Here is a 27986-nt window from a genome sequence, read left to right on the forward strand (position 1 = left end):
CTGGATCTTCCAATGCTCAAAATTCTTCCCATCGAACCTTGGGATTTGAGGTTGGACCATCCTGGAACCACTCACAGAAGCCATCTCACTCGAGAGTAGATTTCACAAAACTTAGCCAAACCGGCTAAACCGGCCAAATTGGCTCTAATACCAAATGTTGGATCTCGGAGGCGCAGCACTCTGATACCAAAAGTTTGAAGAAGAAAATTTGGAAATGAAGTTTATTCACTCATACTGAAAATGATTACAAAACACATCTATTTATAAGCTTAAGATATGACTCTACGTCTACTCTAGACACACGAACGGACACGTCTAGATTCATAACATTCAAAGCTATATTGAAAGACTAGCAACAATAAATAGACATAATTTCTAGGTAACAACTCCCTAGATTCCAAGTATCAAGATGAACTTGGGTTACGAAGAGTCTTCTTGAGACCCGAAAAGACTTTTGAGGTTTCCAACACAAGATAATGCCAATGAATGAATCTGTGGAAAATGATGATTTCATGGGCTTCCTTTCTTTTTTAGTTTTTCTTTCTTTCCGTACTCCCCATCGGTGGCCGATCCCTATTTTGAAGATGTGAAAGACGCAGCCTCCTCAAGGAAAGGACAAACTCTCTTCCACTTTCACGTGATTCGGGCAAAAGGACACTAGTCCGACATTTCTCTCAGCCATTTTCATTTTTCCGATTCACTTCCCTTTTAATATTTGCTTCCCCAATTAATGGATCATGCACAAATATCGTGGGATCGTACCGATTGCCTCATATTTGCAACGTGACCACAATTCTAGTGTTATAATTCCCCATCCACGTATCCTCGTTCGTGTAAATTTCAGTGATTTGAAGTTTTCAACGGGAGTATCACAATGCTGGCTTAATCCAGCTTGTTCGGGGTTGTCCATCCAAGCTCATCCGCCGCCGACCAATTAATTACAAGCGTAATGCAATTGATGCTAAAATTAAATTAATCTGAATGACAATTATATGATTTGATTTTTTTTGCTAGGGACTGAGCCTAGTCCCTAATTTTTTTATGCAATATATGATTAAATAAGAAATCAAAATTTAGGTGTTAACATGGATACCGCGGAGGAAGAGGTAGCTATCGCCGAAGCAAAGGGAGGCTTTGTTGCAAAGGGCGTGCTTGGCCATCGTCGAGGACGAGTATTCAGCCTGGGACTTGGGAGACCCCATTGTTGATCTCTAGTTAGGAATCGGCCTGCGCCTGGGATCGCATTTAGGATTTTGCTTAGGTCTACTCGGAGACCGAGACTACGATTATGTCGTCGTCTTGCGCAGAGGGGTCGCCATGTGTAAAGACTCAAGCTTTGGCCAAGAGTGCCAGCATTGATGCGGGTGCAAGTCAATTGAGGAGTTGAATCGGGTTAAACGATACAATCGCCTGGATTTGGTGAGCTGGTGGCTTGCCAGCATTGGCCGAGCTTGAGATTGCTTGGACCGGTCGAGCCTCGAGCTCGCCTGTGGCCTATCTTTGGACATCGCCGTGGCTAGCGATCGCCCAAAACAGGAAGGAAAAATATATAAAAAAAAATTTAAAATTTTTAATCTGGGAAGTCCGTGGATTGGATCCACATCGCTGGTGCTCTTCCATCTACCTTGCACAAAAAGATTCAGTTCATCTTTGATTATCAATTGATATGAGTATATGATATGCTGATTGAGGAAGACTTATTAATCTTTTAATTTAAAAACTAAAATGAAAAAACGAAAAATTTAAAAAATTAAAAGGAGGCCATGGAGGAAAATCAAATCCGATTCTCCATACCAAATAACAAAAAGCATTTTTCAGGTCTTTTTCACATTTTAGCCATACCCGGAAAATATTGTCATTTTTCTAGATAATAATTTTTCGAAAAATATTTTCTGAAAATTGTGACATTTTTTGCGAAACAAACGAATCCTCATTGGCAGAGTTTCTTTCTTTTAAGTCAATCATACCAAGTCACGTGTGTGTATATTTATAACATTTATCAAATAAAAGAAAAATTGCTAAAATGTGCATATACTTAGGCTAGATGTGATAATCGTTCTCATGCTCAATGAGCTTGTCTTAAAACACGATCTTCAATATTCAAACGTGTATAATGAGTACTGGCCTCTGTCCTTCGTTTCGTCTCCTCGCCATCAGTTCAACGTCACTGTTAGGAGAGCCTTCCCAACTTCGACAACGCAAGGTCAGAACAACCTCCGATCTATTTCTCTCCGAAAAACCAATTAATCCGTGCTCCCGAAAGAAGCTGTTCGCAGTTTCCGAAAGATTGGACTGAAGGGAGGAATCCCCGGGGCGAATCGCGCTTGGGCGAGGCCAATGAGAATAGAAGAAAGAAGCCACATATACCAACACCGAGGATGCCGAGACGACGCCGGTGATGATGAAGAGCCCTCCGAAGCTGTCCACGCTCAGGCTGAGATTGTCCGACAGGATCGCAGCATCCTGATCTTGGCACGAGCTTTGCCTGCTGAAGTTTCTTTCGATCGCGTCCATTTTCTCTTTATCTTGAGTGACATTCAAGATTGCCCTTGAAATGTGGGAGACCAAAGGAGACCCCAATGGAAAGGCCTGATGAATAAATGGTTATGTTAGTCCGTGGCTTTTATCCTAAGAAAGACTTTTCGTGCACGAACGCGTCAAATGTGTATCAGGTGTATCGACCTCATGTGCAGGTGTACCAATTTGAAGTTTTTCGTCATATTAACAAAAGAAAAAAAAGCTTATTTTCTCATGCAAGTTGCACTTGCCCATGACCGAGCGAGCGAGAGAGAGAGACTTACAAAGCCAAACCCATCGGTTTTATAGGTTGGTCCTACCATTTGGTACTTGTTGCAATATCTGGCAAGGAAGATTTTCATATATGGCAGTTCATCAAATATTGCCGCTACTCCTCCGTTATCACTTCCTTTCGATAGCGCCTCGTGGTATTCCTTCGGCGAGCCATAAGGAATGAGTTTGGACTCATCGAATTTGAGCTGTTGCACAAGAAGTCCTCTCACAAAAGATCCTTTCTGATACCCGACGAAAAGGTGATCCCTTATCAAGTCTTGCACGTCGACAAACTTCGGCCGTAAGCGTTGCACGGTCAAAAACGAAGCTAAATTTGCAGTATAGCTTTGAGTCAGGATAAGCACCACAAATACCCACACGATAAGCACAAGCCTTGTCAAGTTGTTTGCAATCCTCTCTCCTACATTGATGAAAATCGCAGTGAATTGCCAAAGAAAGACCGAGCTAAAAACAACAAAAGCAGAGTGAAATACGGAAGCCGGTTACCGTCTAGGAGACCGGCAAAGAAAATCTTAGTAACAAACAAGGCGCGATCGTTTTGGAAGGACTTACTGTGAGCAAACACCAGTGTGGAGAAGGAAAACCAGAGTAGAAAACCGATTTGTTCACTACGACGACCCCTAAATTCTTCATTCGTACGATGTTCGAGCAGCCACACCACTAACCCAGTAGAAATGAAAGCCAAACCGGTCGTTAGCCAGAGATTCCAACTCAACGGTTTTAAGAAGACCCACATGTTCCTCCGCTCGTCATCCTTAATGGCGACTACCATTGCTACACCGGATTCTGAGTAGGGAAGTGTGAAATCGACGTAGGTCGAGCGATTCGCGACTATAGTCGTGTCTCCTACAACGGCTTCGAATTCCTACATCATCATGTCCTCATTTGAGTTCAACATCCAAGGTTTAAACACAAGCCATGTATGTCAATGACAATGTGCATATTTATGTTGTGGGAACTACTTCAGCAAGGAAATTTTAACATGTACAGAACAAAAGCTCAAACAAGATTTTGAAATAATGCACTTAATGATGAGGACATTTATGTGTTCCTTTTTCTCATCCAGTCTATTTATCAAGGAATAGCGGGTTAAAGTTTGAAGATAAAGCATCCACTGACCTGAAGTTTAATTTTGTACAGCATTTCATCATAAGTTCCTGCACTTTGCCTGCTCTCATTCACAAAAGGTACATACTGGTGAGGAACAGAGAAAGGCAATGCTAGCAATACCGCGAGAAACATGTCGTGGACAAATCCTGAGTAGCTGGGCACGCCCGTATGCGGATCCCATTCGATTTTGAAGAACTCACTAAAGCCGTCTTTCTTTGGAACCCCGATCTTTAGTTCCTTTCCTGATATTGGAATCACCCAACCTTTCGGTGGCTTTTGTGTATGTCCTGGCCAAATAGGGGCTTTCAAATTTATGGCTAAAGCTGTATAATCTACCTTTGTTGATGAATTCAATTCGGGTGAAAGTCCTCGTGCCGAAGTCCAATATCCGATGATTTTCTCCATCTGTCCTACAACATTAAAGATTTCGAATGCAGCGGGATGAAGTTCGCCATCGGGCAAGTTAAATTCTCCGCTAAGGCCTTGAAAGTTGATGCTTAGAATGTTGTCGAGCAATTTTGGGCCCATCTCCGAAATCCCCATAGACGAAAAGTTGAGATTATTTCTGCTGGTATTCGGCTTTGAGTATCTAGACAGTGCAGGATCCCATGCTCTCTCTCCTGCTAAGGCTAATGCCATGACTGTGTCGTATGCCCATAAGCCGAAGAGGCTGAGATCAGCAATCTCGTTGTGTGAATTTATCTCGGCACGAAGCTTTGTCCATCTCTCTTCGAAATCTCTACGAGACTTCGATGGTGCTAGATGGGGCCTTACACCTAGTACACCTCGCATCGAGTGCAAAGCATTAGAGCTGACGGGGTCTAGTGAAGACGACAAGCCATCAGTGACAATCCACGCAAACTCCTCGCTCATCATTTTCGCATTACTCGCTAGGACAAAGAACCTAGACCCGATCGCAGCGGTCATGTGAACAAGAAACACCCTTGTCTGCATCGTCAACAACTTTTTGAGCTCTTTCACGATGTCCACATCCTTCGCAGATGGAGGAATAACGCTTCTATAAGAGATCTGAGCATCGACCTTTTGGAAAGCGTCGACAAGGTATGGAACCAAGCCGTTGCCATAGTCAGTGTCTTCGTAAACAAGGGTTATTTCCCTCCAACCATAAGCTTGAACTACAGCCGCCAAAGCACCAACTTGTGAACTGTCATCGTAGGCTGTCCGAACGAAATAATGGCTTCGCATGGGAGAAAGGGATGGGCTTGTAGCTGAGAAGGATATGATTGGGACTCGAGCTTTAGCTCCTAAGTCGATTACAAATTCGGCTTGTGAGGACCATTCTGGGCCCAAGATTGCATGGACTTCGTCATGCTCCATCAAGTCTACAACTGTGAACAAAATGTGTCTGATGAAACAAATGATGTATCAAAATGTATTATTAAAAATTTACCACGTCAGCGCCGCCTGGCAAAATGGACTAAGTTGGCAAAAATATAAAAGATTTAAGACTCAATTGGAAAAAAATGAATTATGACTAAATTGGTAAAATTGCAATAGATTTATGACTTTTTTTATAACTCTCCCTTTTAAGATTAGCATGATTGAATTATAAATTGGAACGATAAGCACCGGCTGGTGACTTATTGACTTTGAGTGAGAGTTGGTCTAGCAGAACATGTCCAGGGCTCATATTTTGGGATTTTACACCTCCCCAGCAATGTATATTCACAAAATTGGGAAAAGGAAAAGTGTAGATTCCAAAAGTTGACCATCTCAGTTTCATTAGTGTAGAATTTGAGAATGATTTTTGAAATTGGATCGGAGTTTTTTGTCCTAGAAAAGTGAGCCTGTCATGTGCAGTGACTTTGACTGCTTGAGTCCGTCTTACGTTTGAAAAGTCGAAGTAATGTATTGAAGCCGAGGGACTACGTCACGGTTGATAGAGTAGACCTAGAAGTCAAGTGCGTCTTCTGTTTGAAAAGTCAAATGATGATAATTTTGCCGTATGCAGAAAAATATTTATTTTTGGGTGGAGAGAGAGAGACACATTCATGCTAACACAATTACTATAGATATTACAGACATTAGATGCCTAATCCCAATAATAATACTAATGCTAATACTGGATTCTCTACCTACTGTGGACCATAATACTAATACTATACAACTATTACATGCCCTATTAGACACTATTTACATTCGTTAAACTATGCAGATTGATCCTTCCAAGCCAATCTTTTGGTCTATTCTACATTAAGAACTCACACTAGAATCACTTCATCCTTTATATGTTAATATTGTCGATCAGACAAGGAAAAAGCATGTACTAAATTAGTTGATGACAAGCATTCGAAGCGATGGAGAATCAAGACTCAGTGATAAAGAAATTGAAATTTTGGATAGTCTCATTCATGAGCGCGAGTCCAATAGGTCCCGCGTGAGCTAGCAAGTGCAAGTATTTACCTGCTGATGCCGCATCGACGGCGTCGTCCTTTGTATCTCTGACGAGAAGTGACAATCGGGTGTGGTAGTCGGGGTGTGCGCCGTAGAAATCGGAGTGCGCCATGGATATACAGCTCTCCACCACCTTCCCCATGGATGAGCTCATGTTGAAAACTAGCCCGACTCGAATCATTTCCTTTGCCGGGTTCTCTTCGGGGACACTGGAGGTTCCAATACTAGAGGAGGTCAGGTGAAGGAAACACAGCAGTGCAAGAATCAAGCAGCTTGTTTGGCCCTCCATATTCTGTGTATCTTGGTTTCTTTTGTCTATCGCTTCATATGTTGATTCCCGACTACTTATACTCCCTTTCCAGCTCTAAGCATTAGAAAATTTTGGAAAGAAGTTTCTTAGAATTGGACTGTGAAGTGTGAACGAATTTTAACTTGATTCACGCGAAAGTCGTGGTCCCAGATTCAAATAAGACCGGTAGATTCAATGGAAGATGTGTGGACGTGGAAATGAAAGTGCCGTCTTGTTTTTATTTGCAGATATTGAATCGCTCTTCCCTCCTCATTCGCAAACAGCCGGAAGGGAATCAAATCATTGGAAAAATCGTAGCGTTCCAATCTCTATCGCATTTATTGTCCCGTGCCATCAAAGTAAACAACCGTAGGAGAAAGGAATATGCCTCACCCCACTATTGAAAAATAACGTCGAGAACGCGATGAAAGGTAATTAAATTTTGAGGCGTGGTAATAATCTCTTTAAAGATTTATTTGCCTCACAATATTGCTAATGATTTCTGGTAAATATTCTCCGGGATACAATAAAGTTTCGATAAGAATAGCATATTGCAATTCTCATAATTCTTCAATACCTCTCAAGGGAAACAATTGAAAATAATGATTGTGTATCTTTTGAAAAAGCGATACTTTCAACTTCACGATTGCACAATTAATAGCTCAAGTATTTCTTAATAAGGCGATTTTGCACAATACTTTGAATGCCGCTTTTAATATATTCGATACTTTCAACTTCATGATTGTATATAGGCCGAGCACAACATCCTTGTGCACCCATTTCACGTGTTAGGAGAAGCAGTTGTATTAGGTGGCTCCCTATTCACCGATATGCATGGTTTCTTGATAACCTTTAGTTTGAAAATGAATTCACTAATAAAGGTTACAGATTCGATCAAAAGGAAGAAACTTATAATATCGTACCAGCTCATGGTTATTTTGGCCGATTGATCTTCCAATATGTTAGTTTCAACAATTCTCATTATTTACACTTCTTCCCAGTTACTTGGCTTGTAGTAGGTATCTGGTTTACTGCTTTAGGAGTGGGTCCACTTTTGATAGTAGCTAGTTGCGCAGACGTATATTGGTACGCATATCTTTAATTTATGGTTATTAGCCTTTTGGTTATTAATGTCAATAACTTTTACATACATAATAATCGGGGTTTTTATTCATTAACCATAGAAAATACCTAGCAAAAACATTTGTTAAATGAGACTTTAAAAGTACTACTTGAAAGTTTAACTTTTAAAAATTAACTGCCAAGGGACATAAAGTAGAAAATTTGCAAAAGAAGACTCCGAATACTACTAGTGCTTCTACACAAGCTTGATTCCATTTCATTTAAGAGGGCGCTTGCATTTCAATATCGTATTCTTTAAATGGCATTTTAATTGAATTTCATGCTTCATTTGTTTCGCAGGAAAAAAAATACTTTTCGCAAAAGGCTCTCCCGATTTTTTGGCGTTGGATTCGCGGAAAATAAGTTTTTTTATGAAAACATTTTCCACCCACTAAAAAAAACCTTTAAAAGTAGAAAAAATATTTTCTTCATCTTTCCTTACTCTTTTTCACATTTCATTCCTTTATAATTATTTTTTTCACTTTCTTTTCATTTTTATTTATTTTTTAAAAAATTCAAAATTTTTATTTTTTTTTCTTTTTTTCATTTTCCCTTTTTATTTTTATTTTTATTTTCTTTTCTTTTCTCCTTCTTCCTCCTTCCTTATCCCGCCATTCCATCCTCCTTCCTCTGCAGACCACGGACCTCGGCAACAACTAGCCGCCCGACCACTAGCCATAACACGAGCCAGAGTGCTAGAGGCTTAGCCGGTCCCTAGTGATCTCGAGCTCGGCCGAGCGAGCTCCACCTCGCCACATGGTTGGCAGAGGAGGACGAGGAAGAGACTAGGGTCCGTGATGGGCTCGAATGGTAGGCGAAGGAAGAGAAGGACCAGATAAGGAGAACAACCATGAGGACTGTCACGATCTAAAAAATCGGATTTCTAAGCTAATGAATTATTCATCTAATTATCTAATTAACTTAACTTGAACTCTCCCAAGTCCATATAAAATAGCAACTTAGGATTCAATATTTAACATGCAAAGATTTTACATTTGGAGTCGCCACTAATCAATTTACGGTAGGGTGATTGAACATCTAAATAAAGTATCGAGAGAAATACTTTATTCCTATGAGCCAGAGATTAATGAGCCGAGAACGTGGTTACACTAATATTTTTATTAACACCCTTTCGATACCTTTCATTCTAATAAAAAAATTTTAAGTAATTTTAACCTAAAGACCTAACATGTGGGGTGATCATGCGGGTGCGCAAACATTATTTAACACCAAATAATCAAAGCATCAAATAAATTTCAAGATAGGGAAAGAGGGAACGTACCTGGACGCCGCAACCTAAACCGCAATGCGTATCTCTCAAGCATAAGACTTAGTCCAATACAATTTTTTTTAATGATTTTTTCTTGTTTAAATGAAGAATGCAAATGAAATAAAATGCATATGCAATCTTAGACTAAATGACATGGAATGGCATGCAAGGCATTTATTTAAATGACCTAATTCTAGTCACCTGCAAAAATGAGGCTAATTAGAATGACAATGCAATTGTAATTAAATGACATGCAAATTGACTAAATTAACCCAGTCTGGACGCCATGGCTGTGGATTGCTCGCCAGTGTCGTCTAGCGACCAAACAACCTTTGGACAGCGGCTGGAGTCGTCCGGAGACCAAAGTCCCGCGTCTCTGTTGAGAACGGCTATGGTGTCAAGACTTAACAGTAGTGTCGGAACAGCAAAGAGTCGTCGCCAAGATGGTAGGGGAAATTTTCTGGATCGGCTGGTTCGCAAAAGGGGCTTCACCGGGCCTGATTCACAATCAGGACCTCAGCTTGGCGGACGTGCTGAGTTGCTGGTCATGCTCGGGGACATTTGAACTTCATTGGACTTAGTCCTTTGCTAGACAAGAGCAATTACTGGCGGGACTGTGCTGGCCTCCAGCGGCATCGATTGGAGCAGGAACCCATTAAAAAAAAAAAAAACTTCTCTGCAAGGAAGAGAAAAGAACTTTTTTCTTTCCCACCAAGACTTAACTTTTTCTTTCTCTCACTTCTTTTTGTTCATTTCTCACTTGTGCCATCAAAGTGTCGATTCTCTCTTTTCACTCTTCTCTCTGGATGTGTCAGACGTTGTTTTTTTTCTGCAGATGATCTCTCTCTCGACGAAGACAAAATTCTCTGTGGCCGTACGATAACAATTGTGTGGCCTCCAATTTTTTTTTTTTTTCTTTTGTTCTTCTTCTTCTTCTCTCCTTTCTTTTTTCTTCCTCAAGGCCACACATTGGCCTCACAAAGTACTCCTCTTCCAAGCACGATCCGAGTCTTTCTTCTTCCCTTCTGCCCCGCATTCCTGTGTGGCCTCCCCTTTTATATGCGTTAATTTTGAGCTTAAAAGGGAAGAACATATCACGGAACAATCGATGAATCAATGATTTCCTTCATGATCTCACTGATTTGCAATATAATGCTTGACGGCCTCGCTAATTTGATCACAAGATAATGCCAATGAATGAATCTGTGGAAAATGATGATTTCATGGGCTTCCTTTCTTTTTTAGTTTTTCTTTCTTTCCGTACTCCCCACCTGTGGCCGATCCCTATTTTGAAGATGTGAAAGACGTAGTCTCCTCAAGGAAAGGACAAACTCTCTCTGCCCCTTTCACGTGATTTGGGCAAAAGCACACCAGTCCGACATTTCTCTCAGCCATTTTCATTTTCCTGATTCACTTCCCTTTTAATATTTGCTTCCCCAATTAATGGATCATGCACAAATATCGTGGGGTTGTACCGATTGCCCTCATATTTCCAACGTGACCAGAATTCCAGTGCCATAATTCCCCGTCTACGTTTCCTAGTTCGTGCAAATTTCAGTAATTTGAAGTTTTCAATTGGAGTATCACAATGCTGGCTTAATCCAGCTTGATCAGGGCTGTCCATCCAAGCTCATCCGCCGCCGTCCAATTAATTGCAAGTGTAATGCAATTGATGCTAAAATTAAATTAATCTAAATGACAATTATATGATTTGATTTTTTTTTGCTAGGGACCGAGCTTAGTCCCTAATTTTTTTTATGCAATATATGATTAAATATGAAATCAAAATTTAGGTGTCAACGAGGACGCCGCCGAGGAAGAGGCAACTATCACCGAAGTTCCGGAGGGCGTGCTTGGCCATCATCGAGGACGAGTATTCAGCCTAGGACTTGGGAGACCCCATTGTTGATCTCCAGTTAGGAATCGGCCTGCGCCTAGGGTCGCATTTAGGATTCTGCTTAGGTCTACTCGGAGACCGAGACTCTGATTATGTCGTCGTCTTGAGCACGGGTGTCGCCATGTGTAAAGACTCAAGCTTTGGCCAAGAGTGCCGGCATTGATGCAGGTGCAAGTCAATTAAGGAGTCGAATTGGGTTAAACGGTCTAATCGCTGGGATTTAGTGAGCTGGTGGCTCGCCGGCATCGGCCGAGCTCAAGATTGCTTGGACCTGTCGAGCCTCGAGCTCGCCTGCACCCGATCGTTGGACATCGTTGTGGCCGGCAATCGACCGAAACCAAAAGGAAAAAAATTAAAAAATTAAAAAAATTAAAATTTTCAATATGGGACATCCTTGGATTGGATCCACATCGCTGGTGCTCTTCCATCTACCTTGAACAAAAAGATTCAGTTCATCGTCGACGATCAATTGATATGCATATATGCTACGCCGATTGAGGAAGACTTATTAATCTTTTAATTTAAAAAATGAAATGAAAAACAAAAGATTTAAAAAAAAATTAAAAGGAGGCCACGGAGGAAAATCAAATCCGATTCTCTATACCAAATGACGAAAATCATTTTTCGGGTCTTTTTCACATTTTAGCCATACTCGAAAAACATTGCCACTTTTCTAGATAATAATTTTTTGAAAAATGTTTTTTGAAAATTGTCACATTTTTTGCGAAACAAACGAAACCTCAACAACAGAGTTAAAATTTGAGACCGTTTGTTTCTTTTAAGTCAATCATACCAAGTCACGTGTGTGTATATATAACATTTATCATATAAAAAAAATTGCTAAAATGTGGATATACTTAGGCTAGATGTGATAATCGTTCTCATGCTCGATGAGCCTGTCTTAAAACACGATCTTCATTATTCAAACGTGTAAAATGAGTACTGGCCTCTGTCCTTCGTTTGGTCTCCTCGCCATCAGTTCAACATCACTATTAGGAGAGCCTTCCCAACTTCGACAACGTGATGTCGGAACAACCTCCGTTCTATTTCTCTCCGAAAAACCAATTAATCCGTGCTCCTGAAAGAAACTGATCGCAGTTTCCGAAAGCTTGGACCGAAGGGAGGAATTCCCGGGGCGAATCGCGCTCGGGCGAGGCCAATGAGAATAGAAGAAAGAAGCCACATATACAAACACCGAGGATGCCGAGACGACGCCGGTGATGATGAAGAGGCCCCCGAAGCTGTCCACGCTCAGGCTAAGATTGTCCGACAGGATCGCAGCATCCTGATCTTGGCACGAGCTTTGGCTGCTGAAGTATTTTCTTTCGATCGCGTCCATTTTCTCCTTATCTTGAGTGACATTCAAGATTGCCCTTGAAAAGTGGGAGACCAAAGGAGACCCCAATGGAAAGGCCTGATAAATAAATGGTTGTGTTAGTCCGTGGCTTTTATCCTAAGAAAGACTTTTCGTGCACGAACATGTCAAATGTGTATCAGGTGTATCGAGCCCATGCGCACGTGTACTAATTTGAAGTTTTTCGTCATATTAACAAAAGAAAAAAACGCTTATCATCTCATGCAAGTTGCACTTGCCCATGACCGAGCGAGTGAGAGAGAGACTTACAAAGCCAAACCCGTCGGTTTTATAGGTTGGTCCTACCATTTGGTACTTGTTGCAATATCTGGCAAGGAAGATTTTCACGAATGGCAGTTCATCAAATATTGCCGCTACTCCTCCGTTATCGCTTCCTTTCGATAGCGCCTCGTGGTATTCCTCCGGCGAGACATAAGATTTGAGTTTGGACTCGTTGAATTTGAGCTGTTGCACGAGAAGTCCTTTCACGAAAGCTCCTTTCTGATACCCGACGAAAAGGCCATCCCTTATCAAGTCTTGCACGTCGACAAACTTCGGCCGTAAGCGTTGCACGGTCAAAAACGAAGCTAAATTTGCAGTATAGCTTTGAGTCAGGATAAGCACCACAAATACCCATACGATAAGCACAAGCCTTGTCAAGTTGTTTGCAATCTTCTCTCCTACATTGATGAAAATCGCAGTGAATTGCCAAAGAAAGACCGAACTAAAAACAACAAAAGCAGAGTGAAATACGGAAGTCGGTTACCGTCTAGGAGACCAGTGAAGAAAATCTTAGTAACAAACAAGGCGCGATCGTTTTGGAAGGACTTACTGTGAGCAAACACCAGTGTGGAGAAGGAAAACCAGAGTAGAAAACCGATTTGTTCATTACGACGACCCCTAAATTCTTCATTCGTACGATGTTCGAGCAGCCACACCACTAACCCAGTAGAAATGAAAGCCAAACCAGTTGTTAGCCAAAGATTCCAACTCAATGGTTTTAAGAAGACCCACATGTTCCTCCGCTCGTCATCCTTAATGGCGACTACCATTGCTACACCGGATTCTGAGTAGGGAAGTGTGAAATCGACGTAGGTCGAGCGATCCGCGACGATAGTCGTGTCTCCTACAACAGCTTCGAATTCCTGCATCATCATGTCCTCATTTGAGTTCAACATACAAGGTTTAAACACAAGCCATGGATGTCAATGACAATGTGCATATTTATGTTGTGGGAACTACTTCAGCAAGGAAATTTTGACATGTACAGAACAAAAGCTCAAACAAGATTTTGAAATAATGCCCTCAATGATGAGGACATTTATGTATTCCTTTTTCTCATCCAGTCTACTTATCAAGGAATAGCGGGTTAAAGTTTGACGATAAAGCATCCGCTGACCTGAAGTTTAATTTTATACAGCATATCATCATAAGTTCCTGCACTTTGCCTGCTCTCATTCACAAAAGGTACATATCGGTAAGGAACAGCGAAAGGTAATGCTTGCAGTACCGCGAGAAACATGTCTTGGACGAATCCTGAGTAGCAAGGAACACCCGTATGGGGATCCCATTCGATTTTGAAAAACTCACTAAAGCCGTCTTTCTTTGGAACCCCGATCTTTAGTTTCTTTCCTAATATCGGCATCACCCAACCTTTCGGTGGCTTTCGTGTATGTCCTGGCCAAATAGGGGCTTTCAAATTTATGGCTGAAGCTGTATAATCTACCTTTGTTGATGAGTTCAATTCAGGTGAAAGTCCTTGTGCCGAAGTCCAATATCCGATGATTTTCTCCGTCTGTCCTACAACGTTAAAGATTTCGAATGCAGTGGGATGAAGTTCGCCATCGCGCAAGTTAAATTCTCCGCTAAGGCCTTGAAAGTTGATGCTTAGAATGTTGTCGAGCAATTTCGGGCCCATCTCCGAAATCCCCATAGACGAAAAGTTGAGATTATTTCTGCTGGTATTCGGCTTTAAGTATCTAGACAGTGCAGGATCCCATGCTCTCTCTCCTGCTAAGGCTAATGCCGTGACTGTGTCGTATGCCCATAAGCCGAAGAGGCTGAGATCCGCATTCTCGTTGTGTGAATTTATCTCTGCACGAAGCTTCGTCCATCTCTCTTTGAAATCTCTACGAGACTCCGAAGGTGGTAGATGGGGCCTTACGCCTAGTACACCTCGCATCGAGTTCATAACATTAGAGCTGACAGGGTCTAGTGAAGACGACAAACCATCAGTGACAATCCACGCAAACTCCTCGCTCATCACTCCCGCATTACTCGCTAGAACAAAGAACCTAGACCCGATCACAGCGGTCATGTGAACAAGAAACACTCTTGTCTGCATCGTCAACAACTTATTGAGCTCTTTCTGGATGTCCACATCCTTCGCAGATGGAGGAATAACGCTTCTATAAGAGATCTGAGCATCGACCTCTTGGAAAGCGTCGACAAGGTATGGAACCAAGCCGTTGCCATAGTCAGTGTCTTCGTAAACAAGGGTTATTTCCCTCCAACCATAAGCTTGAACTACAGCCGCTAAAGCACCAACTTGTGAACTGTCATCGTAGGCTGTCCGAACGAAATAATGGCTTCGCATGGGAGAAAGGGATGGGCTTGTAGCTGAGAAGGATATGATTGGGACTCGAGCTTTAGCTCCTAAGTCGATTACAAATTTAGCTTGTGAGGACCTTTCTGGGCCCAGGATTGCATGGACTTGGTCATTCTCCATCAAGTCTACAACTGTGAACAAAATGTATTTGATGAAACAAATGATGCACCAAAATGTATTATTAAAAATTTACCACGCAGCGTCGGCCGGCAAAATGGATTAGGTTGGCGAAAATGTAAAAGATTTTAGACTCAATTGGCAAAAAATGAATTGTAACTCAATTGGTAAAATTACAATAGATTTAGGACTTTTTTGATAATTTTCTCTTTTAAGATTAGCATGATTGAATTATAAATTGGAACGATTAGCACTGGCTGGCGACTCATTGACGTTGAGTGAGAGTTGGTCTAGCAAAACATGTTAAGGGCTCATATTTTGGGATTTTACACCTCCCCAGCAATGTATATTCACAAAATTTGGAAAAGGAAAAGTGTAGATTTCAAAAGTTGACCATCTCAGTTTTATTAGTGTAGAATTTGAGAGTGATTTTTGAAATTGGATCGGAGTTTTTTGTGCTAGAAAAGTTGGTGATGGTGAACCTGTCGGGCAGTGACTTTGACTGCTTGAGTCGGTCTTACGTTTGAAAAGTCGAAGTGATGTATTGAAGTCGAGGGAATACGTCACGGTTGATAGAGTAGACCTAGAAGTCAAGTGCGTCTTCTGTTTGAAAAGTCAAATGATGATAAATTTGCCGTATGCAGAAAAATCTTTATTTATTTATTTATTTTTGGGTGGAGAGAGACTGACACATTCATGCTAAAACAATTACTATAGATATTACAGACATTAGATACCTAATCCCAACAATAATACTAATGCTAATACTAGATTCTCTACCTACTGTGGACCATAATACTAGTACTATACAACTATTACATGCCCTATCAGACACTATTTACATTCGTTAAACTATGCAGATTGATCCTTCCAAGCCAACTTTTTGGTCTATTCTACATTAAGAACTCACACTAGAATCACTTCGTCCTTCGTATGTTAATATCGTCGATCAGACAAGGAAAAACATTGTACTAAATTAGTTGATGACAAGCATTCGAAGCAACGGAGAATCAAGACTCGTTGGTGATAAAGAGATTGAAATTTTGGATAGTCTAATTCATGAGCGCGAGTCCAACAGGTCCCGCGTGAGCAAGCAAGTGCAAGTATTTACCTGCTGATGCCGCATCGACGGCGTCGTCCTTTGGATCTCTGATGAGAAGTGACAATTGGGTGCGGTAGTTGGGGTGCGCGCCGTAGAAATCGGAGTGCGCCATGGATATACAGTTCTCCACCACCTTCCCCATGGATGAGCTCATGCTGAAAACTAGCCCGACTCGAATCATTTCCTTTGCCGGGTTCTCTTCGGCGACACTGGAGGTTTCAATACTAGAGGAGGTCAGGTGAAGGAAACACAGCAGTGCAAGAATCAAGCAGCTTGTCTGGCCCTCCATATTCTGTGTATCTTGGTTTCTTTTTGTCTATCGCTTCATATGTTGATTCCCGACTACTTATACTCCCTTTCCAGCTCTAAGCATTGGAAAATTTTGGAAAGAAGTTTCTTAGAATTCGGCTGTGAAGTGTGAACGAATTTAACTTCATTCACACGAAAGTCGTGGTCCCAGGTTCAAATAAGACCGGTAGATTCATTGGAAGATGCGTGGACGCGGAAATGATAGTACCGTGGTGTTTTTATTTGCAGATACTGAATCGCTCTTCCCTCCTCATTCGCAAACAGCTGGAAGGGAATCAAATCATTGGAAAAATCGTAGCGTTCCACCCTCTATCGCATTTATTGTCCTGTGCCATCAAAGTCAACAATAATCGGTGAAACGAATATGCCTGACCCCACTATTGGAAAATAATGTCGAGAACGGGATGAAATGAAATTTGTTTTCTAGACGTGATAATAATTTCTTTAAAGATTTATTTACCTCACAATATTGTTAATGATTTCTGACAAATATCATCCAGGATATAATAAAGTCTCGATAAGAATAGCATATTCCAATTCTCATAATTATTCAATATCTCTCAAGAAAAACAATTGAAAATAATGACTGTGTATCTTTTGAGAAAATGATACTTTCAACTTCACGATTGCATAATTAATAGTTCAAGTATTTCTTAATAAGGCGATTTTGCACAATACTTTGAATGCCGCTTTTAATATATCCAATACTTTCAACTTCATGATTGTATATAGGCCGAGCGCAACATCCTTGTGCACCCATTTCACGTGTTAGGAGAAGCAGCTGTATTAAGTGGCTCCCTATTCAGCGATATGCATGGTTTCTTGATAACCTTTAGTTTGAAAATGAATTCGCTAATAAAGGTTACAGATTCTATCAGAAGGAAGAAACTTATAATTTCGTACCTGCTCATGGTTATTTTGGCCGATTGATCTTCCAATATGTTAGTTTCAACAATTCTCATTCTTTACACTTCTTCCCAGTTACTTGGCTTGTAGTAGGTATCTGGTTTACTGCTTTAGGAGTGGGTCCACTTTTGATAGTAGCTAGTTGCGCAGACGTATATTGGTACGCATACCTTTAATTTATGGTTATTAGCCTTTTGGTTATTAATGTCAATAACTTTTACATACATAATAATCGCGGTTTTTATTCATTAACCATAGAAAATACCTAGCAAAAACATTTGTTAAATGAGACTTTAAAAGTACTATTTGAAAGTTCAAATTTTAAAAATTAACTGCCAAGGGACATAAAGTAGAAAATTTGCAAAAGAAGACTCCGAATACTACTAGTGCTTCTTTTCAATATCGTATTCTTTAAATGGCATTTTAATTGAATTTCATGCTTCATTTGTTTCATAGAAAAAAAAATACTTTCTGCAAAAGGCTCTCTTGATTTTCCAGCGTTGGATTCGCAGAAAATAAGTTAGTCTAGGAAAACATTTTCCACTCATTAAAAAAAAACCTTTAAAAATAGAAAAAAATATTTTCTTCATCTTTCCTTACTCCTCTTTTTCACATTTCATTCCTTTATAATTATTTTTTTCACTTTCTTTTCATTTTTATTTATTTTTTTAAAAATTCAAAATTTTTATTTATTTTTTCCTTTTTTCTTTTTCCCTCTTTATTTTTATTTTTTTCTTTTCTCCTTCTTCCTCCTTCCTTATCCCGCCGTTCCTTCCTCCTTCCTCTGCAGACCACGGACCTCGGCAACAACCGGCCACTTGACCATCGCCCATAACACGGGCCGGCAAGCTAGAGGCTTAGCCGGTGCCCGGTGATCTCGAGCTCGGGCGAGCGAGCTCCACCCTCGCCACATGGCTGGCAGAGAAGGAGGAGGAAGAGACTAGGGTCTATATAGGCTCAAATGGTAGGTGAAGGAAAAGAAGGACCAGATAAGGAGGACAGCCATGAGGACTGTCACGATCTAAAAAATTGGATTTCTAAGCTAATAGATTATTCATCTAATTATCAAATTAACTTAACTTGAACTTTCCCAAGTTCATATAAAATCACAACTTAGGGTTCAATATTTAACATGCAAAGATTTTACATTTGGAGCCGCCACTAATCAATTTACGGTAGGTTGATTGAACATCTAAATAAAGTATCGAGAGAAATACTTTATTCCTATGAACCGTAGATTAATGAGCCGAGAACTTGGTTACGCTAATATTTCTATTAACACCCTTTCAATACCTTTCATTCTAATAAAAATGTTTTAAGTAATTTTAACCTAAAGACCTAACATGTGGGGTGATCATGTGGGTGCGCAAACATTATTTAACACCAAATAATCAAAGCATCAAACAAATTTCAAGATAGGGAAAGAGGGAATGTACCTGGACCCTGCAACCTAAACCCCAATGCTTATCTCTCAAGCATAAGATTTAGTCTAATACAATTTTATTTTATGATTTTTTCTTGTTTAAATGAAGAATGCAAATGAAATAAAATGCATATGCAACCTTTGACTAAATGACATGGAATGGCATGCAAGGCATTTATTTAAATGACCTAATTCTAGTCACCTGCAAAAATGAGGCTAATTAGAATGACAATGCAATTGTAATTAAATGACATGCAAATTGACTAAATTAAGCCAATCTGGATGGCATTCGAAAATGTCATGAAATTGACTAAATTAACCCAGTCTTGACGCCATGGCTATGGACTACTCGCCGGCGTCGTCTGGAGACCAAAGTCCCGCGTCTCTGTTGAGAACGGCTATGGTGTCAAGGCTTAACAGCAGTGTCGGAACAGCAAAGAGTCGTCGCCAAGATGGTAGGGGAAATTTTCTGGATCGGCTGGTTCGCAAAAGGGGCTTCACCGGGCCTGATTCACAATCAGGACCTCAGCTTGGCGGACATGTTGAGTTGCTGATCATGCTCGGGGACATTTGAACTTCATTGGACTTAGTCCTTTGCTAGACAAGAGCAATCACTGGCGGGATTGTGCTGGCCTCCAGCGGCATCGATTGGAGCAGGAACCCATTAAAAAAAAAACTTCTCTGCAAGGAAGAGAGAAGAACTTTTTTCTTTCCCACCAAGACTTAACTTTTTCTTTGTCTCACTTCTTTTTGTTCATTTCTCACTTGTGCCATGAAAGTGTCGATTCTCTCTTTTCACTCTTCTCTCTGGATGTGTCAGACGTTGTTTTTTTCTCTGCAGATGATCTCTCTATCGACGAAGACAAAATTCTCTGTGGCCGTACGATAACAATTGTGTGGCCTCCATTTTTTTTTTTTTTTTTTTTTGTTCTTCTTCTTCTTCTTCTCTCCTCTTTTTTTTCTTCCTCAAGGCCACACATTGGCCTCACAAAGGACTCCTCTTTCAAGCACGATCCGAGTCTTTCTTCTTCCCTTCTGCCCCGTATTCCTGTGTGGCCTCCCCTTTTATATGCGTTAATTTTGAGCTTAAAAGGGAAGAATATATCACGGAACAGTCGATCAATCAATGATTTGCTTCATGGTCTCACTGATTTGCAATATAATGCTTGACGGTCTCGCTAATTTGATCACAAGATAATGCCAATGAATGAATATGTGGAAAATGATGATTTCATGGGCTTCCTTTGTTTTTAAGTTTTTCTTTCTTTCCGTACTCCCCATCGGTGGCCGATCCCTATTTTGAAGATGTGAAAGACGTAGTCTCCTCAAGGAAAGGACAAACTCTCTCTGCCCCCTTTCACGTGATTTGGGCAAAGGGACACCAGTCCCACATTTCTCTCAGCCCTTTTCATTTTCCTGATTCACTTCCCTTTTAATATTTGCTTTCCCAATTAATGGATCATGCACAAATATCGTGGGATCGTATCGATTGCCTCATATTTGCAACGTGACCACAATTCTAGTGTTATAATCCCCCATCCACGTATCCTCGTTCATGTAAATTTCAGTGATTTGAAGTTTTCAACGGGAGTATCACAATGCTGGCTTAATCCAGCTTGTTCGGGGTTGTCCATCCAATCTCATCCGCCGCAGCAGCACCGCCGACCAATTAATTGCAAGCGTAATGCAATTGATGCTAAAATTAAATTAATCTGAATGACAATTATATGATTTGATTTTTTTTGCTAGGGACTGAGCTTAGTCTCTAATTTTTTATGCAATATATGATTAAATAAGAAATCAAAATTTAGGTGTCAACATGGATATCGCGGAGGAAGAGGTAGCTATCGCCGAAGCAGAGGGAGGCTTTGTTGTAGAGGGCGTGCTTTGCCATCGTCGAGGACGAGTATTCAGCTGGGGATTTGGGAGACCCCATTATTGATCTCTAGTTAGGAATCGGCCTGCGCCTGGGATCGCATTTAGGATTTTGCTTAGGTCTACTCAAAGACTAAGACTCTGATTATGTCGTCGTCTTGCGCAGAGGTGTCGCCATGTGCAAAGACTCGAGCTTTGGCCAAGAATGTCAGCATTGATGCAGGTGCAAGTCAATTGAGGAGTCAAATCGGGTTAAACGGTACAATCACCTAGATTTGGTGAGCTGGTGGCTCGCTGGCAACTAGGTAAGGTAAGTAGTTGTACCATGGGATTCCACTTGTTTGCTTGATGGGTTCCTTCTGTCCCTCCCAGCCGACATCAACCCCCTAATTTCCAAAATTTGCATCAGGATTCAAGCACATAAAAAAGGGGATTATTCGCATGTCGGCTCAAGGTGGGTTGACCCCAAAGCAACGCGGAAGTAGAATCTTCATGAAGATATAGTAGTCCGCGTGCCACCCCTACCATGACCTTGTAACGGGTTGACCAATCCAGTTGTCCACTGAGGACAGGATCTGTACATCGGTCGAAATAATCTGTAAGTTGCATGAACTCGTATTTGCATAATGCTCATGCCCAGATCATCACATGTAGTTGCTTTCATCAAATTTTGATCAGATGTTCTCATTATGACTAAATATATTGCCTTCCATATCTATTTCTTAACTAGTGTTTGATCTTTAAAGTTGCATTCGTCAATGTATAAAAGAAACGATGAAGAACACCTGAGCAGAACAAGAACAGGATGTTTGTTTGCATTTCGTCGTCCTACTACCACTAATATGATGGTGTGTTAACTTGGTGAAAAAAAAATTCTGAAAATTGTCACATTTTTTGCGAAACAAACGAAACCTTAATGGCAGAGTTAAAATTTGAGACCGTTTGTTTCTTTTAAGTCAATCATACCAAGTCACGTGTGTGTGTGTATATTTATAACATTTATCAAATAAAAGAGAAATTGCTAAAATGTGCATATACATAGGCTAGATGTGATAATCGTTCTCATGCTCGAGGAGCTTGTCTTAAAACACGATCTTCATTATTCAAACGTGTATAATGAGTACTGGCCTCTGTCCTTCGTTTGGTCTCCTCGCCATCACTTCAACTTCACTATTAGGAGAGCCCTCCCAACTTCGACAACGCGAGGTCGGAACAACCTGCGATCTATTTCTCTCCGAAAAACCAATTAATCCGTGCTCCCGAAAGAAGCTGTTCGCAGTTTCTGAAAGCTTGGACCGAAGGGAGGAATCCCCGCGGCGAATCGCGCTCGGGCGAGGCCAATGAGAATAGAAGAAAGAAGCCACATATACAAACACTGAGGATGCCGAGACGACGCCGGTGATGATGAAGAGCCCTCCGAAGCTGTCCACGCTTAGGCTAAGATTGTCCGACAGGATCGCAGCATCCTGATCTTGGCACGAGCTTTGGCTGCTGAAGTATTTTCTTTCGATCGCGTCCATTTTCTCTTTATCTTGAGTGACATTCAAGATTGCCCTTGAAAAGTGGGAGACCAAAGGAGACCCCAATGGAAAGGCCTGATGAATAAATGGTTATGTTAGTCCGTGGCTTTTATCCTAACAAAGGCTTTTCGTGCACGAACGCGTCAAATGTGTATCAGGTGTATCGAGCCCGTGCGCACGTGTACTGATTTGAAGTTTTTCGTCATATTAACAAAAGAAAAAAAAGCTTATCTTCTCATGCAAGTTGCACTTGCCCATGAACAAGCGAGCGAGAGAGAGACTTACAAAGCCAAACCCGTCGGTTTTATAGGTTGGTCCTACCATTTGGTACTTGTTGCAATATCTGGCAAGGAAGATTTTCACGAATGGCAGTTCATCAAATATTGCCGCTACTCCTCCGTTATCGCTTCCTTTCGATAGCGCCTCGTGGTATTCCTCCGGCGAGCCATAAGGAATGAGTCTGGACTCGTTGAATTTGAGCTGTCGCACGAGAAGTCCTTTCACGAAAGAATCTTTCTGATACCCGACGAAAAGGCCATCCCTTATCAAGTCTTGCACGTCGACAAACTTCGGCCGTAAGCGTTGCACGGTCAAAAATGAAGCTAAATTTGCAGTATAGCTTTGAGTCAGGATAAGCACCACAAATACCCATACGATAAGCACAAGCCTTGTCAAGTTGTTTGCAATCCTCTCTCCTACATTGATGAAAATCGCAATGAATTGCCAAAGAAAGACTGAGCTAAAAACAACAAAAACAGAGTGAAATACGGAAGCTGGTTACCGTCTAGGAGACCGGCAAAGAAAATCTTAGTAACAAACAAGGCGCGATTGTTTTGGAAGGACTTACTGTGAGCAAACACCAGTGTGGAGAAGGAAAACCAGAGTAGAAAACCGATTTGTTCACTACGACGACCCCTAAATTCTTCATTCGTACGATGTTCGAGCAGCCACACCACTAGCCCAGTAGAAATGAAAGCCAAACCGGTCGTTAGCCAGAGATTCCAACTCAATGGTTTTAAGAAGACCCACATGTTCCTCCGCTCGTCATCCTTAATGGCGACTACCATTGCTACACCGGATTCTGAGTAGGGAAGTGTGAAATCGACGTAGGTTGAGCGATTCGCGACGATAGTCGTGTCTCCTACAACGGCTTCGAATTTCTGCATCATCATGTCCTCATTTGAGTTCAACATCCAAGGTTTAAACACAAGCCATGTATGTCAATGAAAATGTGCATATTTATGTTGTGGGAACTACTTCAGCAAGGAAATTTTAACATCTACAGAACAAAAGCTCAAACAAGATTTTGAAATAATGCACTTAATGATGAGGACATTTATGTATTCCTTTTTGTCATCCAGTCTACTTATCAAGAAATAGCGGGTTAAAGTTTGAAGATAAAGCATCCACTGACCTGAAGTTTAATTTTGTACAGCATATCATCATAAGTTCCTGCACTTTGCCTGCTCTCATTCACAAAAGGTACATACCGGTAAGGAACAGCGAAAGGCAATGCTTGCAGTACCGTGAGAAACATGTCATGGACGAATCCTGAGTAGCTGGGCACGCTCGTATGCGGATCCCATTCGATTTTGAAAAACTCGCTAAAGCCGTCTTTCTTTGGAACCCCGATCTTTAGTTTCTTTCCTAATATCGGCATCACCCAACCTTTTGGTGACTTTCGTGTATGTCCTGGCCAAATAGGGGCTTTCAAATCGTTGGCTGAAGCTGTGTAATATACCTTTGTCGATGAATTCAATTTGCGTGAAAGTCCTTGTGCCAAAGTCCAATATCCAATGATTTTCTCTTTATTCTCTACTATGTTAAAGATTTCGAATGCAGAGGGATGAAGTTCACCGTCGGGCAAGTTAAATTCTCCGCCAAGGCCTTGAAAGTTGATGCTTTGAATGTTGTGAAGCAATTTTGGGCCCATCTCCGAAATCCCGATAGACGAAAAGTTGAGCTTGTTTCTGCTGGTATTCGGCTTTAGGGAGCTAGACTTTGCAGGCTCCCATGCCATCTCTCCTGCTAAGGCTAATGCCGTGACTGTATCGTATGCCCATAAGCCAAAGAGACTCAGATCAGCAATCTCGTTGTGTGGATTTATCTTGGCGCAAACCTTCGTCCATCTCTCTTTGAAATCTCTACGAGACTCCGATGGTGGTAGATGGGGCTTTACGCCTAGTACACCTTGCATTGACTTCAAAGCATTAGAGCTGACGGGGTCTAGTGAAGACGACAAACCATCGGTGACAATCCACGCAAACTCCTCGTTCATCAGTCCCGCATTACTCGCTAGAACAAAGAACCTAGACCCGATCACGGCGGTCATGTGAACAAGAAACACTCTTGTCTGCATCGTTAACAACTTATTGAGCTCTTTTACGATGTCGACATCCTCCGCAGATGGAGGAATAACGCTTCTATAAGAGATCTGAGCATCGACCTCTTGGAAAGCATCAACAAGGTATGGAACCAAGCCGTTGCCATAGTCAGTGTCTTCATAAACAAGGGTTATTTCCCTCCAACCATAAGCTTGAACTACAGCCGCTAAAGCACCAACTTGTGAACTGTCATCGTAGGCTGTCCGAACGAAATAATGGCTTCGCATGGGAGAAAGGGATGGGCTTGTAGCTGAGAAGGATATGATTGGGACTCGAGCTTTAGCTCCTAAGTCGATTACAAATTTGGCTTGCGAGGACCATTCTGGGCCCAGGATTGCATGGACTTCTTCATTCTCCATTAAGTCTACAACTGTAAACAAAATGTATTTGATGAAACAAATGACGTACCAAAATGTATTATTAAAAATTTACCACGTCAACGACGGCTTGCAAAATGGACTAAGTTGGCACAATTACAAAAGGTTTATGACTCAATTGGCGAAAAAGAAAAGGCGCTATTTTCACTCTTATTTTGGCTAAGACACTCCTCTTTTCAATCAATATACCGAAATACATTTCTCCCTCTTCAAGTTATTATTTCTTTTTTTATCAACCTAGCCGACATAACTGCATTTATTTCTATTTTCCCTTTTAACTATCACATTCACAATATAAATGTCAAATTCCACCCAATAAAATATCATTCTATAATACATCATGTTATCACTTTTCCTAGAGAAGTTCATTCTTCTTAATTTATGATATCATGCTTTTAATTAGAAAAAGCTATATAAAATTTTAGAAATTTCTAATTATAACGGCTCATGAACACACAATTAACTGTTGCTTTTTTATGAAATAGTTTGAGGGAAATTTTATTTCAAAGTTGAAATTTAAAATCCAATATAATTATCAAGCAGATTTTGATCTTGTGGGTAATTTTCAAATAGACTTGTAGGTTTCTAAAGTTACGGATCGCTTATTTATGCTTTTTTTTTTAGCCTTCACATTTCAATGTGAATTGCAAAATGGGGTTAAAAATTTGTTTGCACATTCTACACTTTCGAACTTGGATAAGTTGATCCATTTGTATGAGATTGAATTTCCAATCGATATTAAGTCCTTTCTTTATATCAAGAGTTGCACAATATGAAATTTCATGGTTTTTCCTTTATGTGTTTATCCTTTGTTAATACATATCTAAATGCAAATATGTTCAACATTTTATTATGCTTTTAAAAAATTAATCTTTTCCATTTTGTGATCAATTTTACTTTTCTCTTTTTATCAAGATCGACTAAAAATAAAGGTAGATTTGTGGATTAGCATGATATAAAAAGAAACATTTAATTGAAAAAAGCGGAGGGTATTTTAGTAAGTTAACTAGTAAAAAGGAGTATTTTAGCCAAAATGCGAGTGGAAATAGTGCCACCCAAAAGAAATTATGACTGAATTGATAGAATTGCAATAGATCTAGGAATTTTTTGGTAATTCTCCCTTTTAAGATACTAGCATGATTGAATTATAAATTGGAACGATTAACATTGGTTGTTGGCTCATTGACTGAGAGTTGGTCTAGTAGAACATGTTGAGGGCTCATATTTTAGCTTTTACACCTACCCAGCAATGTATATTCACAAAATTGGGAAAAGAAGAAGTGTAGATTTCAAAAGTTGACTATCTCAGTTTTATTAGTGTAGAATTTGAGGATGATTTTTGAAATTGGACCGGAGTTTTTTGTGCTAGAAAAGTTGGTGATGATGAACCAGTAATGCGCAGAAAAATCTTCCCTTTTCTATTTTGAGAGGAAACAATCGACTTTGACTGTTTGAATCGGTCTTACGTTTGAAAAGTCAAAGTCGAGGGAATATGTCACAGTTGATACAGTAGACCTAGAAGTCAAGTGCGTCTTCCGTTTGAAAAGTCAAACGATGATAAATTTGCCGTATGCAGAAAAATCTTTATTTATTATTATTATTATTTATTTTTATTTTTTTGGTGTAGAGAGAGTGATAGTTTCATGCTAACACAATTACTATAGATATTACAGACACTAGATGCCTAATCCCAATAATAATACTAATACTAATACTAGATTCTCTACCTACAGTGGACCATAATACTAATGCTATGTAACTATTACATGCCCTATCATACACTTTACATTCGTTAAACCATGCATATTGATCATTCCAAGGCAATATCGTTGATCAGACAAGGAAAAAGCATGCACTAAATTAGTTGATGACAAGCATTCGAAACGATGGAGAATCAAGACTCGCTGGTGATAAAGAGATTGAAATTTTGGATAGTCTAACTCATGAGCGCGAGTCCAATAGGTCCCACGTGAGCAAGTAAGCGCAAGTATTTACCTGCTGATGCCGCATCGACGACGTCATCCTTTGGATCTCTTACGAGAAGCGACAATCGGGTACGGTAGTCGGGGTGCGCGCCATAGAAATCGGAGTGCGCCATGGATATACAGCTCTCCACCATCTTCCCCCTGGATGAGCTCATGCTGAAAACTAGCCCGACTCGAATCATTTCCTTTGCCGGGTTCTCTTTGGGGACACTGGAGGTTTCAATACTAGAGGAGGTCAGGTGAAGGAAACACAGCAGTGCAAGAATCAAGCAGCTTGTCTGGCCCTCCATATTCTGTGTATCTTGGTTTCTTTTGTCTATCGCTTCATATGTTGATTCCCGACTACTTATACTCCCTTTCCAGCTCTAAGCATTGGAAAATTTTGAAAAGAAGTTTCTTAGAATTCGGCTGTGAAGTGTGAACGAATTTAGCTTCATTCACACGAAAGTCGTGGTCCCAGGTTCAAATAAGACCGGTAGATTCATTGGAAGATGTGTGGGCGTGGAAAAAAAAGTGCCGTGTTTTTCCTTGCAAATGTTGAATTGCTCTTCCCTCCTCATTCGCAGTCAGCCGGAAGGGAATCAAATCATTGGAAAGATCGTAGCGTTCCACTCTGTATCGCATTTATTGTCCAGTGCCATCAAAGTAAACAACCGCAGGAGAGACGAATATGCCTCACCCCTCTATTGGAAAATAACGTCGAGAACGGGATGAAATGAAATTAGATTTTGAGGCGTGATAATAATCTCTTTACAAATTTATTTACCTCACAATATTGCTAATGGTTTCTGGCAAATATTCTTCAGGATACAATAAAGTCTCGATAAAAATAGCATATTGCAATTCTCATAATTCTCCAATATCTCTCAAGGGAAATAATTGAAAAAAATGACTGTATATCTTTTAAGAAAGCGACACTTTCAACTTCACGATTGTATAATTAATAGTTCAAGTATTTCTTAATGAGATGATTTTGCACAATACTTTGAATGCCACTTTTAATATACCCGATACTTTCAACTTCATGATTGTATATAGGCCGAGCACAACATCCTTGTGCACCCATTTCACATGTTAGGAGAGCTGCTGTATTAGGTGGCTCCCTAGTCAGT

General features: G+C 40.5%; 4 protein-coding genes across 4 annotated transcripts; all 4 read right to left on the reverse strand.

Annotated features, from left to right (window-relative positions):
* Window positions 1-2100: 2100 nt before the first annotated feature.
* Window positions 2101-5127, reverse strand: LOC125314803 (glutamate receptor 2.8-like). The gene is made up of 4 exons (XM_048277998.1): window positions 3931-5127; window positions 3364-3676; window positions 2802-3211; window positions 2101-2589 (listed from the first exon to the last, which is right to left on the reverse strand). The coding sequence occupies exons 1-4, from the start codon at window positions 5125-5127 to the stop codon at window positions 2101-2103; spliced, it is 2409 nt and encodes an 802-aa protein (XP_048133955.1).
* A 6625-nt stretch (window positions 5128-11752) lies between these two features.
* LOC125314901 (glutamate receptor 2.7-like) lies at window positions 11753-12691 on the reverse strand. Its single transcript, XM_048278245.1, has 2 exons — window positions 12539-12691; window positions 11753-12328 (listed from the first exon to the last, which is right to left on the reverse strand). Exons 1-2 carry the CDS (start codon window positions 12575-12577, stop codon window positions 11837-11839), a joined length of 531 nt encoding a protein of 176 aa, XP_048134202.1. The 5' UTR covers window positions 12578-12691; the 3' UTR covers window positions 11753-11836.
* Window positions 12692-13177: 486 nt separating this feature from the next.
* On the reverse strand, window positions 13178-16384 carry LOC125314804 (glutamate receptor 2.2-like). Its single transcript, XM_048277999.1, has 4 exons — window positions 16105-16384; window positions 13668-15007; window positions 13283-13413; window positions 13178-13208 (listed from the first exon to the last, which is right to left on the reverse strand). The coding sequence occupies exons 1-4, from the start codon at window positions 16382-16384 to the stop codon at window positions 13178-13180; spliced, it is 1782 nt and encodes a 593-aa protein (XP_048133956.1).
* A 5225-nt stretch (window positions 16385-21609) lies between these two features.
* Window positions 21610-27186, reverse strand: LOC115731234 (glutamate receptor 2.8-like). The gene is made up of 5 exons (XM_030661880.2): window positions 26885-27186; window positions 23543-24882; window positions 22976-23288; window positions 22414-22823; window positions 21610-22203 (listed from the first exon to the last, which is right to left on the reverse strand). Exons 1-5 carry the CDS (start codon window positions 27162-27164, stop codon window positions 21712-21714), a joined length of 2835 nt encoding a protein of 944 aa, XP_030517740.2. The 5' UTR covers window positions 27165-27186; the 3' UTR covers window positions 21610-21711.
* Between the last annotated feature and the right edge of the window lie 800 nt (window positions 27187-27986).

The sequence above is a fragment of the Rhodamnia argentea genome, chromosome 4, assembly GCF_020921035.1.
Source record: "Rhodamnia argentea isolate NSW1041297 chromosome 4, ASM2092103v1, whole genome shotgun sequence".
Taxonomy (NCBI): domain Eukaryota; kingdom Viridiplantae; phylum Streptophyta; class Magnoliopsida; order Myrtales; family Myrtaceae; genus Rhodamnia; species Rhodamnia argentea.